Source organism: Perna viridis, chromosome 4, assembly GCF_037379345.1.
Source record: "Perna viridis isolate PV_CMFRI_1.1 ecotype Kerala chromosome 4, ASM3737934v1, whole genome shotgun sequence".
NCBI classification, from domain to species: Eukaryota; Metazoa; Mollusca; class Bivalvia; order Mytilida; family Mytilidae; genus Perna; species Perna viridis.
Window position 1 is genome coordinate 6,496,682 of NC_142448.1, and position 15,676 is coordinate 6,512,357.

The window sequence follows — 15,676 nt, forward strand, 5'->3', positions numbered from 1 at the left end:
CAATTTGATATGATATGACATCTGTTTTCCACTTCATGTATAGATCAATTCACCCACCCCAGTAGTCTAATAGAATTATGCATGTTTTGAGTGCAAGTGTTGTTTTTTTTTGTTTTTTTTTATGTTTTTTTTTTATTTTATCTTTTACTATTTTCTACAGATTTTCTATATGTATAGTAGACTACACTTGTCCATGAAGAAAAAAGACTTCAGATAGTTCTAAGAGATTTTTTGGAAGAATGTATGTCTGGATGAAAAAAAAGTGCTCTGAAAGATAGTTCTGTAAAAGAATTACTGTAAAGAAAATTATTGAACAAAATTATTTGAAATTGCCTTGTACACTAACTCCCTCTGGAGAGGTTTTGTTTGCCTTCTAAGATAAGAAATGACAGTATTACTTGTTCTATATAGAGCTATTTATTCTTTTCTGACCTATTGTTTTGTTAATATTCATCTTTCAGTTATAAAATGTAATTACACTGATAAATTAATATCAGTTTCAAATTAATAAAGAATTATTATGTGTTTGTTATGTTTTTAAGTTTGGAACAACTGGATTCTTGCAACTCTCTCTGCTTTATTTTGATATATTGTTGAGTTAAACATAAATTATCCTGAATCCTCATTTTACAATAAATGTAGTTTCTTATCAATATTGACTTATTTCTTTACAGAAAATTGAACTAATGCAGAGCCCCTCCCATTACAGAACTAAGGACAGTCCCTTTGCTACTGAAGTCCCGCCTCTTCTCAGTAATTGGCTACAGGTATGCATTCAGTGTTTAACAGGTGTGAAAAAACCACATGTTTGAAAATTAACCTGATGTCAAATATGGCTCATTTCGTGTCATCAAAGTAAATGTCACAAGTGCATTGTCAAATTCATAGATTTATATTATGGAGATTAAGTTAAACAATTCCTATTAAGAAATGTGAATTTGTGAAGTTTGAAAAAAAATTAATTTGAAATAACAAAAGATTTTGTGGATTTGTGTTAAAATGAGATATGAATATGAAGACTGAGTTTTGTTCAATATTGATTGTCACTGGGTGTCTTCTCATGCAGAATATCAAAGGTAAATAAATATTCTGGTATGCAATGTATTTTAAATCTTCACTAAGTTTTTTTTTAGCATTCTTTAAGTTTAAATAACATAACTGAATTGAATGTTTGTTGTACTAAATAGTATAGTTGTTAGCCTGGAATTGACAGCTCCACTTAACAATTTATGTTGTTATATAATACTAAGTTTCCAGCTTTACTCAAGAAATTTTGTCATTTTCAAGCTTATGATACCTGGCATTTTACATTTTAACCTTTTGCAACATTTAAGTAAATATATTCTGCCAATGCAGAAGAAATTCCATATTACCAGTATGCGTATTATAGATATATCTGTATTAATCCAATTAAAAACTAATTAGGGGCATGATCACATAACACAACAGTTACATATTGATAAGAACAACATCAAATTTAACTTTATGTACATTCTCTTTTTGACAAAATAACTACAGTACACTCTTCATGAGCCGTATCTCTTTTGTACAAAACTATCCGTTAGACAGAATCACTGCAGTATTTTCCCTATTGTACAAAATCACTGCAGTATGTTCTCTATCATGGGACAAAATAACTGCAGTGGGTTTTCTATCATTGGACAAAATACCTGCTGTGTTTTCTCTATCTTGGGACAAAATCACTGCAGTATGTTATCTAACATGGGACAAAATCACTGCAGTACATTTTCTATCATTGGACAAAATCACTGCAGTATGTTCCCTAATGTACAAAATCAACTGCAGTGCATTATTTGATAAAATCTCTGCAGTACAGTCTCTAATTGTTCAGATTTCTACCTCTGTAGTTATATCAAGCTGTACCCCACAGAGCATGAACATTATTTTTTTTTTGGGGCAGTTCTTTTTTTTTTGTTGATTGAAGGAAAGAAAGTTTTTTAGTTTTTCATGTATTTGCAGAAAAAATTATTTAATTAATAAAGTCATTTGTTGTAGGTTCATTGTGCCTAAAGTCTTGTTGCCTGTGGATCCTAATTACCATAAATTTACTACTCTGACCCCTGACCATGACCCCTGTTGACCATATTCCCCTTTAACCTTCCCTGCCTCTCCTAATTTCCTAGTCACTATGCAACGTTTTTCCTTTTCAGTGGATGAGCTCTCTAATTGTTCTATTGATCATTAGATGTGCATCCCATGTTAACAGTACAAACTAAAGTCCTTACTGCTGAACTCGTGTTTTCTAGTATTACTGTTATTTCATAACAGTATGTTATGTACATAACTGTTATAGAAAGTAATAAGACAAATGTTTGCTTTCATAACATCTATTTAAAGTACAAATCCTAATCAAATAAAATTGTTTTGTGTTTCCTTAGAAGGATAAAACATATGTTTACCTGAGCAAAAAAGTATAAGTAAGTACAGCTGGATCATGGAAAGGAAATATCCAATTAACTTGTAAGTCAAGCTCTTTAATTTTAGACCTAAGTATTTGATCATGAACATTTTTAGGATTCTTGGCTTTGGAATTCCTTTATTTTCTTTTTTGACTAAAACTTCCAGATGCAATATAAGAAAGTTAACTATTTACCCTATGTTTATATATTTTGTGTAGCCACTGAAAGCTTCTCTAAATCTCTGATCAATAGGATATATACAGTTTTTGTTAGAGAATCCACTCTCTTCGTCAATCCCTCATGTTAAGCTTTGATTTGAATTTATTTTTTTTTTCATGGAAGCTGGGTCACATTATGAATCTTTGTAAAGACGTACATGTATATTCTCATCATGATGTAAAATTTCAATATATAAGCAACTGGACAAAAGCTTGCTTATGGGGTATCAATGTTGTCTGTGGTTCATCTTCTTGTATGGAGATGGGGATGAAAATAAAATATCTCATCCTTATAGCATTTTTCACAAAAAGATATAAATGTTGTCAGGAGATTAAGTCGTTTTTTTACGTGAATAAACTCAATGATCATGGATGCATCTGTGCATCCATTCATGGGAATAGGTTATTTATATGTATACAAACTGTTATTGATGAATATGTAAGTCAACAAAAAGTATTCAATCCTGTTATAGCAGCGTGAATAATATCACAACCAGGGAGGTTTCATAAGAATCTGTATACTAGTGGTAATATTGGTACTTGTCAATGGAGGACAAGGTATGGAAAATAAACCAAAAAAGCAATTTAAGCTGCCATAGGTGTATGCACTGAAAAAAAAAACTTTGTATGCATGTATGAAAAAAGCATCTAATACAAATAAAACATTGCAGTTTACTGTGATCAATTAGGGATTTGTTGTGAAAATATGGGTTTCTAACTTGGAGATTTTCCCAGGTATGATGTACAATGAAACTATAAACTTATACTTGTATGATAATGCAAACTTATACATGTATGATAATGCAAACTTATACATGTATGATAATGCAAACTTATTAAGATTATTTTTTGACTGTTTGGTGAAAAAAAAATGTAATTTAGTTTGATACAAATTATACTAGTTGTTCATATGAAAAAGTTACTGCAAAAATAAGTCTCTTTTCAGTATTGTCATCAGGTTTATGTTGTGAAAACTGTACAAAAAAATCAACTGAATATTTGTGAGTGATATTTGGTACAGTTTAATTCAAGAACGCCTCTTTTTCATACTTTACAATTTCATACATTTTGTTGTTCTTTAAAGCAATGTTAAGTGAAGAAAATTATTATACATGACTAAGCATAAAAGTCTTTTCACTCTTAACTTTAAAACCAATTTTACGTTAAATAGTATTTATCATATGTGATCTTGGTTTTATGTCCGATGCCTCTGACAAAAAGGTTACACTCTGTGTTTCATTGAAGTTAGATGGTCCTGATAGTATGGTGACAGTTCATTACTTTTTTACCCTTTTTTCGACTTTATGTTTATTTCTAAAAATACTCGTGGGTTTGATTGATATATTGCCAATGACTGGCTGAAGTTACATGTAAATGGATTGACTTATGTGAGAATGAAAGTAATGTATGGAAACTTTAATTAAGAGACAACTTCAAAAATTCAATGGTGGATAAGAAATCTTCATATACTGGAGAATTAGTCTTTTGATTTTCTTTGTGATGTCTTGACATTCAAAATTAATACATTTAGACTTAGGATGTACATAAACACCAGAAAAACTGTAACACAAGTTAACATTTAGGACTGATATGAAATAAAATTGTTCTTTTTTCAGGTTTTATGAAACATATGATATTTTTCCTGTGATAGTCATGCATATATTTAAGACTCAGATGCAGGTCCATTTCCACTAACATGTCCGATCATATTGTGATGGCAATTCTAGTCTTGGAAATTGGAATACATCTTACATCCTGCTATAATGTCTCTGATAAACTTAAGTTATATGTCTGCAGCAAAAAAAAACTTGAACGACCAGACATCCTACTTTTTATTCCGAAGTTTTTCCCTCAAAAAACTTATGCAATTAATACTTATATATACACTAGTGAATTATTATAAATTATGTGCTTTTTTATATATGTTTGTTGTTTGGTTCAAAACCTTAGAACTCTGGATTGGTTAATGACTAAAATATTTTGCCCTCTCTCATTTTATAAAAAAAAAATTTGTTATAGTGCAGGGACAAACAATGAACTGTAATTTCCTCTTTGGTGATAACTTTGTCTCAAAATGATATACAAACAAAAAAATAAACAAAAAAAATAAAATAAAATAATAGTACTAATAAAAAAAAACCTCAAAACACACAATCACACAATACAGGTTCTTGTCGATTTAATAGCTGTAAACCCTTATAGGCCTTGTGAGCTTATGTCATTACTTGGCCTCTGTCCTTGTTGTCTGTTGTAAACTTTTCTTTAAAAATCTTCTCCTTGAAACCACTCGGTAGATTACTACCAAACTTGATCATCCGATTGTGAAATAGGACATGTTTGTGGAATTGGACACATATGAGTCCTACATATATATCTGTAATTTTTATTCTGCTAAATAAAATTATTTTTATTATTAAATTTTAAGGAGGCATTGAAAAAAACCTTTATCAGTTATGTTTTTGTTTTCTTAAAGAAACTTTCTATGTAATCTTTCAGTTATCAATATGATAAAACAAATCTTGAATACCGGTACCCACAATAAAAGGCATGATGTAAACCTCATACATAACAAGTAAATTTAACTAGTTGTTAGTTAGTGTGTAAATTATAGAATTTTTACAATATCTACATGTTGTGTATACTTTTAATATACAAAGAGCTTTAGAATTGACTTTCCAGTACTCATATACTAGGCAGATATCAAAGTGGGGGACTGTAGTTTCTAACATATTTTTCTCCTCAAAGCTATTTTAAAATATTTACAAAAAATGACTGACAATGTAGTCTAAGTTTAAAAATTCAAATTATGTGTCTCTTTAAATACAGATAAGATCTGTGTGTTCAGCAAATACATGAATAATGTAAATGAAGAATACCCTTTATGACATTGCATTGAAAAGTTGACCTCGTAAGAGATATGTTTAAATAAGGAGGACAGTTTGTTATTATTTGAATTTTGTTCTAATCTGAGGAACTGTCTGTAAGTCTGGTGCCAGTCACTGTCTTTGGTATTAAACCAGAATTATGATATTTAATAATTTGATTAGCAAAATGTTGTATCATTACAATAGTTGAAACTTCTATTCTGTAAGTTATGTACTGTATTCTATACTGTAAATTGTGAAATTAATGCAATGTTTTTGTTTTTGAGAACTACAGGTCTAGCTTAATTGTGATTTTGATAACTAAAGAAGTGCTATGGAACTTTTGATATGATTGAAGTTTAATTTCTTGATGTCTTAAAATTTTAAAATCCTGTCCTGAGATGAAGTCGCATTAATAGTATTAAATATCCATTCTGTATCTTGGGAACATCATGTTTTTTCTTTATAGTTCTGGGATGAATCTATAAATTAATTAAGGGGGGGGATGGTCCCATCTTTCTTTAGCTCATTTTTGCCCAATTATTGCACAAAAAAACTAAAATTCCCCAAAAATCCCTCTGAGAACTGTTGCTGTAGGTGCTCTGACTATTTAGATGTTCTAATAATTAAACCCTAATGATATGAAAATGACTTTAAACATACTCTTTCAACAGCTGGTTCTGAACTTTGGTCACCATCTTGAAGTAATAACATAGTACTACAGCCCTTTATTAGATGTAAATACCAACCTAATAGGAGTAATCTATATTGATTAAAGGTGAGGCAGATACACTGTGATGTATCATCTGTGGCATGTTTTCTGATCCTGGGTTTTGGTGCCTTGCTTTGCCTATTTTTTGGCCAGTTTTCCAATTTTCTATTTTTTAAGTGATCTTATTCCTTTATACCTTTCCTGTCTCTCTTGGAGTAATGGAGATTGATTGAGGGCATTGTGGGTGTTCTGTCATTGTTGGCATTATGAAGTTTTAAGAGACTTTGTGATACTTGGTCTTACTGTATTTTATGGTCTATTTATGTTTTTACTCTTGCTGGTCCTTTAGCCATTCCATTCTGTCATTAGCTCACCTGACTTAAAAGACAATGTAAGCTTATGTTATCACTTGGCATCCATTGTCATCATCTGCCATAAACTTTTCTTTAAAAATCTTCTTCTCTGAAACCATTGGATTATTACCAAACTTGGTCATCAGCATCCTGAGGGGATCTACTTTAAAAATTGTATCAATTATGTAGATCAAGGTAAAACATTGCCACTGTTGCTATTTTTAGACCACAGGGGTCAAGTCACCAATTTCTACATATATCTTAAAAACTAAAAGAGATATTTGAAAATAAAATGAATATGACTTCTTGTTAGGATTATTGTCCTTGAAAGGCCAAAAATGACAGTTTTTGCAGTTTTAAGTCAATATCCTGAAAGTTATAAAGGATAGGATAAAACTTTCATTGATAAAAGAATCCTTATGATAAGGCCTACAAATGTCTCCATTGGTTTGAAGTTGTTGGACGACTCCTTGTTAGGGATATTGCCCTTTAACTTTGAAAAAAGACAGTATCTGTAGTTTTCAACCCTTTATCTAGAAAACTATAATAAACAGAAAAAAAACTTTAAATTGATGAAATAATCCTTATGAAAAAGCCTGTGGAAGTCTTTTGAATTGAAGTCAGTTGACTCTTAGCTAGAGTTATTGCCCTTGAAAGGCGAAAATTGACTTTGCAATTTTTTGCCAATATCTTGAAAACTATGATAGTTAAAAAAATAACTTTTATTTGATGAAATGTTTCTTATGATAAGGACATCAAAGTTGTAGGACTCCTCGTTAGAGTTATTGCCCTTGAAAGGCAAAAATTGAACCAGGTGAGCTATTCAGGCTATTGCTTTTAGAAAATTCATTCTTCCATCACTCTGTCATTCTTAGTAAATTTCAATTCAAACTTTACATTTTGTTTGGCCCACTGACATTTTTTCATCCAAATTATGAACTTTGTGCACTGAAAATTACATAAGTATGGCTGCTTTCTGGATTACTGATTTTTAAACACTTGCAATGCTGGCTTAATGGTTTGGTATGAGAGATAAACTGCCCTACAAAATAGTCCTGATGTCTTATTCTAGTTAGAAGGACAAAACACCTGGATAATTGATCATTTGACATTACCTGTGAGATAATTGATTCTTAATTCAGATGATCTTACTCTAGAAAGATTAACTGATTTTATTATTGAATTAAATTGTGGAAGAATTCTTTGATGTTAGAGTCAGGATTACATGTTGACATGAAATTCTTCCAATGCTTGATTTAATTCAATTTGACAGTGATTGTAAATTAAAAGCTGCAAAATGTCTGGGGCAGTTAATAACCAGATTGGTGTCTACAGGGAAAGTCTTTTTTTTTTTTTAATTTTTTTGTTGTGACTGGGTACAAATGTACATCACTTTTGTTATGTCTATGGTCCCATATGCACCTATACCTATGCCTCTGGAAATAGGCTTCAGACAAATACCATTCATGAATTCTCAGGCTAGGTATTGACATCTAAATGCTTATAAGTAGCTTGACACATGACCCCTGATATTGCAGGGGTTGATCCAGAAATTTTTGGAAAGGGTGGGAGGGGTTAAAAACTATCTTTTGCACATTGTTGTCAAATTTTGTGTTCCATTATAGAGAAAATTCCTTATTTCTCATTTAATGTGATTGTTTCCCTGTCAAAATATTTGCGATGATAACTTCTGACTTTACAGAATTTGTTCCTTGTAACATTTTCACTTGCTTTCTAATGGAATACCATGAGTATCTGGTGTCTTATTTATTCTTGTAGGTGACTGTTTGTATGAAGGTGGCACATTCAAGGTAAGTTTTATTTTGATAGAAATGTTTACTTAATGATGATGTGAATTTCACTTAAAATTCATTTTATTCTATTTTTCACATTAATATCACTTTAAATTTTCTTAAGAAAAGAAAAGCACAAGAAGTGAGTTTTTTGTAAAGAGGTAAATGTGATAATATCATGTGATATTCACATTAATTTCATGTAAAGTATGTTTCACATGAATTCGACATTAGTTTTTGTTTATGTATCAGTAAAATCCACTTAAGGCTAGATTCAAAATTTCAGATTATGAAATCATGTCAATTCAACAGATCATGTGCTTACTTGTACAATAATATATTGCTATACAGCATTTCAGTATTGTTTCCTCTGAAAGGTTAAAAGCTATACATATAACAACTAACCTATACATTCTTTGAGAGTTGATTTATGCAAAGCTTAATTCTGGTACATATAACAAGGTATAAGCATGACTTCGTACCAAATAAACTTTAACATTATGATTTTTCATGTTGATGAATTTTAATTGTATTCATTATTGTGCCTTATATCAACATAATTATAACTTAAACGTTTCTTTGATCCGGTTGTGTAAATTATTCAACGTTGTCAAATCGGTCTATTAATGGTTACTTTATTGTTGAAAGTAACAAGTTGAAAAATTGCTAGGAAGTCTTTCAAGGCTTCTGTCTGCTGTAGTATTTGTTGCAGCAGCTGACCCCCCTCTCTGGGACCCCTCCTAATAATGTTGATTTTTAAACACAGATATGACATAAATTTACTTGAAAGCTTAAGGTTAGGTCCTGTAGTGGATAAATATTGTCAAGCTTGGATTATCCTTGCAGGAGAAATGTTATTAGATAGAATATAAGTTTACTCGTATGGAATTTGTGTACTTGTAATTTACTTACAGAGATTATATTTTCTATGAAATTTTTCCATTAGATTTAATACATCCTGTTGATAGTATATGCTAAAAACATTTTTGATATCTGTCCCAAACTATAGGTCTTAATATAATTTCTCCTAATATATGTAACAAATTTTACTGGCCTGACCAGCAAGTTGGCTTTAGGGTAAAGGTTAAGTGCATAAAATTTTCAGTAGAAAAAAATTCCTGTCCTTTTGAGAAAAAAAAAGACGTTGAATTGAAATATTCAAAAATAGGTGATCTATAAAAATTAAGACTTGCAATATAATCCATATACCTGACAAATTATTTAATTCTCCCTTGTTAGGTGTTCAATTGGAAAAACAGTGGACAAACACTTAGTTCTAGCCCTAGTTCATTGTTAAACAAGCATAAAGATTGCATTGATATCTAATGTAACAGCCAGACAAATTCTGACATAGAAATATTTAAGAATTAAATCTTACATGACTTATGGATATTTATTAGGTGCAAAGTATTATTTCAGGTGAGGTAACACATTCAGTAAGACTGACCTTACTCTACAGGTAGTTATCTACTCATCTGTTTCCTCTGTCTGTACATGTCATACAATCACTTCTTTTTATTCCATTTATTTTGAATAATTGTAGGTCTGTAGATAATTTGGAAGTCTAGAGAATTTTTTTGTCTTTTTTTGGTAGGGAATTGGAACTTTCTCGATATATAGTTAAATAGAAGTTATTTATATTGATATAGAATATGCTGTCAATATCTTCTACTATGTGTTACTTAAAGGAGCAACTACTTGTTTTATATTGTCAACTTTGATCAAATCATTTGCTCTTCCAAGTTTTTTTTATCACCTTTAAAGTATGCATTAATTTAAACTCTCCAGTTAATGCAGCATTTGGTTGAGATTGCATACTGTTAGTTGAACTGATGGGGGGTTTTGTTCATTGTTTATTAGTCCCAGTGCCAGGTAGTTTCTCTGAAGGGGACTTTAGGTATGTACTCTGCATGCCTGTCCATCCATCTTTCTGTCATTCTGGCAAATTTGTGTTTAACATTTTGATATTTGGTTGATTGCTTAAGCATAACAATTTATAGATTAAGTCTGAATTTTGTTCTTTTTTCCAGCTGAGTTATTGCCCTGGGACTAAATGCATGTACTAAGTTTCCTTCACTTATATTTTAGATTGAAAGTTTAACAAATTATGCATTCTTCTCTTGTCAAAAGATTTTCTGCTGGAAGGGATAATGTATTGCCATGCAATGCACTCAGTATGCTTGTTAAATGGTATGTCACCATAACATTTCTTTATAGAGATTGACATAGGTGTTAGGTATACATGTATCTTATATGGGGAGTATGCATATCACTGAATACATTTGTCAGTCTGCTTGGTTTTGGTTTACCTGAAGGAGGTTTAGAACTTGAGATATCTTACACATGCCACTGTCTATGATCAATTTCTACAGGAAGTGGGGACAGAGAGAAAATAACATGATATCTAGCTAGACAATTGTGAAGGTGACAGAAAGTAATATCATAGAAACCTTCAACAGCTATAATCTACAAGTTGTCTTTGGTGCTGATAACAGTATTATGTAAGGATTTACATTAAAGGGCTTTCCTCTGAACAATTATACTTTCCCTTAGATAAAATGACAAGTTTGTGTGTTATCTTAACTTTATTTACTCCTGGTGTCAACTGAGGAAGCTGTTATTTCTCTGTAATGTTTATTGGTTAAGTATTGTCTAATTTACTACTCTACCATTCGTATACCATTAGATAGGTAGAGGAGCAGCAACATCAATTTTAAGATTTGTGTATGACTTTGTATCTTTGACCCATATGTAAGGAAAAAATACACACCCTAACACCCAGATAGAGGCAAATTATAATTTGAAATTACAGTAATGTTAGTTAGGTCTGTAAATGTTGAGTTTAATATCACTTTCATTGCAGTATTGGTACATGCATTTACATTCACATTGGTATGCAAAAAATTTAATATGCATAACAGTGGAAATCAATACATGCATTGAAATCCAATAAAATTCCAAGTATTTCACAAGTTGTAAATATTTAACCATAGTAGTAGTGAAGTGATTGGTGCAGTATTGATTTATGGGCTGTTTTTATCTGTTTACTCTTTAAATACTTTTTATCTCTAGATGTTAGTACAAATTATTGAGGCCAAAGAAATGTTGATATTTCTGCCTTACTTTATTGTGAGTACTGTCACTTTCTTTGTGAAATCATGTATTCAGTAAAGACATGCTGAGAAAAATATGAAGCCAAGTTTTACATACCAATTATAGTGGGAATTTTTCACATTTTTTATGAGATTTTTTAAATTGGCTGTAATATTTCAGGATATTGCATAATAAACTTGAAGGTGTTTGCACTCCAATGATACATTTTTCAAGTGATATACCTACTTTGGATATAGATAAAAATATGACTTAATGTAAAAAATTCCTGAAAATACAATTTTTTTGTGTACCAGTATGTGAAGTAAGATGCCTTAATCAGCATCTGTCCATATGTCAATAAGCTGTAAGATATTTTGATATTCTCTGGTAGAATGTTTTTACCATAGAGGAGGCCACATTTGGGTTTTTCGTTGTCTTCAGAGTATGTTAAAAGAAAGGTTAGCAAGGGTGTTTACTCATATTGGTCTCCATTGTTGGACTGGTTGTCACTCCACATTATTCTTTCACTACTGATCTATGAAGAGATGAGAACAGCGGAAGGGATAGATCTTTATTTAGATGTTCATTGAAATAAATTGATTTTAAGATGTCAGATGTTACAAGATCATGGAGTAGCTGTTCAGTTGGTGTTGTTAATTCTCACCTTTAGGACATTAATTCTGTAAAACTGACACATTTCATGTAATAAAAGAATAAAATGTGATCTGATCTTTAATCCTATTACCCACTGTTATAGAGAAGACACTTGTCTATGACTTAAGCTTGTTAAGTACATAATAAATATTGAGATAATGAGAGAAAATCTGAGTTTGATTACAGAGTCAAAGAAAGTTAAATGTTTATATTTAGTAAACATATGGACTGATTGATGATCCTGTGATGTAACCTGATCATAAATGGGTAAAATGGTCCATAAATGCTGGTTTTATTCCCAGTCACCTTTATGTAAGGAGGCATTCTTCTTATCTCAAAGTGGGCAGGGCTATGATTAGATTTGAAATAGAAATAAAGGAAAGGAATGCATAGTAACAAAATGAGGTTGAGCAATTTGCCAAATTAAAAATGTATAAAGTGAAAATGAATATTGGAGGATAACAATGAAAATACATGTATCACAATTGAAAATTTTATCCAAGCCCCCTCAAAAAACCAAATGGTTGCTATCTTATAAGTCATAGTTCAGTTTTGACAATAAAGGTGTAAATTTTATTGATGATAAGCTCTGAGAAGAAGTGCACCTGATTGAGCAAAGGTTAACAGCTATGTACCTCCCATTTTAATTTTCTTTTTGAATAAGATACTTTGTTGAAGTGCTTTCATTTGTTTAGAACTGTATTGGAACAATTTGTTGGGTCGAACTTGAATCAATAACCCATATAGGTTTCTACCATAAGGAGAGTATTCTAAAGACAGAAGTGTATTTGGACACTTTTATAGTTCCTAGGTTGCTTCCTAAGTGGATATACCCATTAAAGGGTTCAGTTTATGAACGAGTGTAAACTGCCCCTAAGTTGGTTATGCAAACATGACTTGATTGTGAGGGTTGTGATCACACCAAAGTAATTGAACACTGCCACATTTTTTTTGTGCCTCTCTCAAGTCAGAAATTTCTGGCCTCTGTATGTCTTGTTTCATTTTCACTTTCAGTTTATTTTTTATTAGCTCACGTGGCTGAAGCTATTGCCATCACTTTGTGTCGTTGTTGCCGTCGTCAGTCGTTGTCGTCCATCGTTGTCGTCTGTTGTCGTTAACAATTTTTCAAAACTCTTCTTCTTTGACACTACTTGACCAATTGGAACCAAACTTGGTATGAATATTTTTTAGCATATCATGCATAGAACAGGACTGGGGATTTTTAATCTGTCGAAAAACATGGCCGTTGTTTCTAAAAATAGAACATAGGGGTCGAACAGTAGTTTTTCACATATATCCAACACTGTTAAATTAAGCCAAATTTTGATGTGGATAAAAGTGTTCAGCATGATGAGATCTATCTGTGGTCAAATTATCATTTTAATCTGAAGAGTCATGTTGGAATTACTGCCCTTTTTTGACACTTTTTGCTGTTTTTAATGTTATTGATTTCAAAAATCTTATCCTCTGACACTACAGGATTAATTGGAACCAAACTTGGTATGAATGTTTCTTATGGTATCCTACATAGAACTATAGTGGGGATTTTTGATCCGTTGAAAAACATGGCCACCATTACTAAAAATAGAAAGAGGGGCCAGACAGTAGTTTTTCGCATATATCTCGTTAGATTTAGCAAAATTATTTCATTGCTGAAATGACCCTTATTATAAGGCCTTCAAAAGTCTTTAAGGATCAACGTTGTCAAGCGACTCCTTGTAAGAGTTATTGCCTTTGAAAGATGAAAAATGATGTTTTTTTTGGTTTTTTTTGTTTTTTGTTTTTTGTTTATAGTTTTCAGGCAATATCTTGAAAAACTACAATAGATACAGAGAAACTTTCAATCACTGAAATGATCCTTATGATAAGTCCTACCAAAGTCTTCTTGAATCAAAATTGTTGGACAACTCCTTGTTAAATTTATTGCCCTTGAAAGACAAACTTTAACCAGGTGAGTGATTCAGGCTCCTCGCAGCCTTTTACTTGAGTATATAGGGGCAACTCTTTTGCTGTACCTGTGTATAATAATGTTTTTGGGCCAGCTGCAGACTGCCCTGTGGTGTGAGGGTTTCCTCATTGTTCATTGAAGTCCAATAGTTGGCCTAGGGATGACATTTTTATCCTGGTGGGGTTGTTGTCTCCTTTTCTCGTTGTATTCTAATCGATTAAAGTCAAAAGTTAGAATTATCCCTTCATCAAAGCCTTACTTTGTTTGGAATTATTTGAACTGCTGACTGATCATCGTTAATGACGTCACAGTACCAAGTAAGTTTATAGAAAATTACCTATTTTGCTGAGATGAACAATCAGGGGCTTAGGATAACAATAACACTGAAATGATAATGAAACTTATTTCTCTGTTTCATTCAGGGTCAGAACTAACTTTGAAATAGTTGGAAGATTAGCATAAAATATCACTCTAGATAGCTGAAGATTTTTACATGACCAAAAAAAATTATGGTTGCATATAGATAGTATCTCCCTGTTGATGTTGTCGGCGGCGTTGTTGGCATCCATTACCTTTATATATGAAAACTTGAGTAAAATTTATTTTACATTTTTTTAAATTTTAACACATCGTTCCTAGGAACATGGCTGAGGACCATATAGTTTTTAGAGATTTTTGCCCAACCCCTTTTGGAAATAAGGGACTAGAAGAGAGAAAATAGGTACTATCATAAGAATTGATAGAAAAAGGTTATTGTTGATCCATTTTTTATGGTTCAGATGCTGTTCTGTTCTTTTTAAAGTTCTGTTTTGAGGATTCTGGAGTTAAAAGGGTATCAAATTTGGTCATGCCCCAAAAAAAATTAACTTTTTAATTTTTGATCCGATTTCAAAAATATGTTTTTATTGGATTCCTTATGAAAACCCCTGCCTGCGTTTTTCAATCAGGTTTCTTATGGTTTTCAAGTTATAAGGAGCCAGAGGGGCCACAGCCTTAAAAATAGATATTATTATATTTGGTTCAATTTCGAAAATTTTAGTTTTTTTATTTTTTTAATTCCTTTTGAGAATCCCTCTCTGTGTTTTACAATCAGGTTTCAGATATTTTTTTGAGTAAATAGGGGTCAAGAGTACCACATCCCAAAATATTTACTTTTTTATTTCAGGTCTGATTTTTTTTCTTAATGTTCTTTATTTTGATTGTAAAGTAACTAGCACTAAAGGGCAGACTGCACACAGAAATTTGATAGTAAAGATAGAAAATCATTTTTGCATGATTTGAAGAATTATAATGTATTAAGACAAATACTAATGCATGTTTTCTGTGTCACTGCAATCCAGTGATCAAATTGCCAAGATCTGAAATTAGATATCGTTTTATTATGCACATGTCTGCATTGGAAACATTCTTTGTAGGAATGTTCTTGTATAAATAGTTTTATGTGTTTTGTTTAATTGTCTGAAAGAAATTAATCAGTTCAGCAAATTTAGTTAACATTACAGTAGTTCTAAGGAATAGTGATATTGACATTGGGTGGTACTACATACAAAGTAATATGAATACCTAGGAAATCATTGTTTGGTAGCTAGAGTTGATCAGTAAGAGTAGAGAAACATTTATT

General features: G+C 31.3%; 1 protein-coding gene across 2 annotated transcripts in view; it reads left to right on the forward strand.

Annotated features, from left to right (window-relative positions):
* The first annotated feature begins 822 nt into the window (after window positions 1–822).
* LOC148618657 (extracellular matrix organizing protein FRAS1-like) overlaps window positions 823–15,676 on the forward strand; it is a 101,540-nt gene continuing 86,686 nt past the window's right edge. Inside the window, exons 1-2 of one of the 2 annotated variants that reach the window (XM_088577772.1) lie at window positions 823–1,076; window positions 8,347–8,378. In XM_088577772.1, coding sequence (XP_088433898.1) covers window positions 1,007–1,076; window positions 8,347–8,378 — 102 coding nt within the window. In that variant the 5' untranslated portion in view covers window positions 823–1,006. Of the gene's footprint in view, window positions 1,077–2,443; window positions 2,482–8,346; window positions 8,379–15,676 lie in introns of those variants that run through there. The other variant, XM_088577773.1, reaches the window with a different exon arrangement.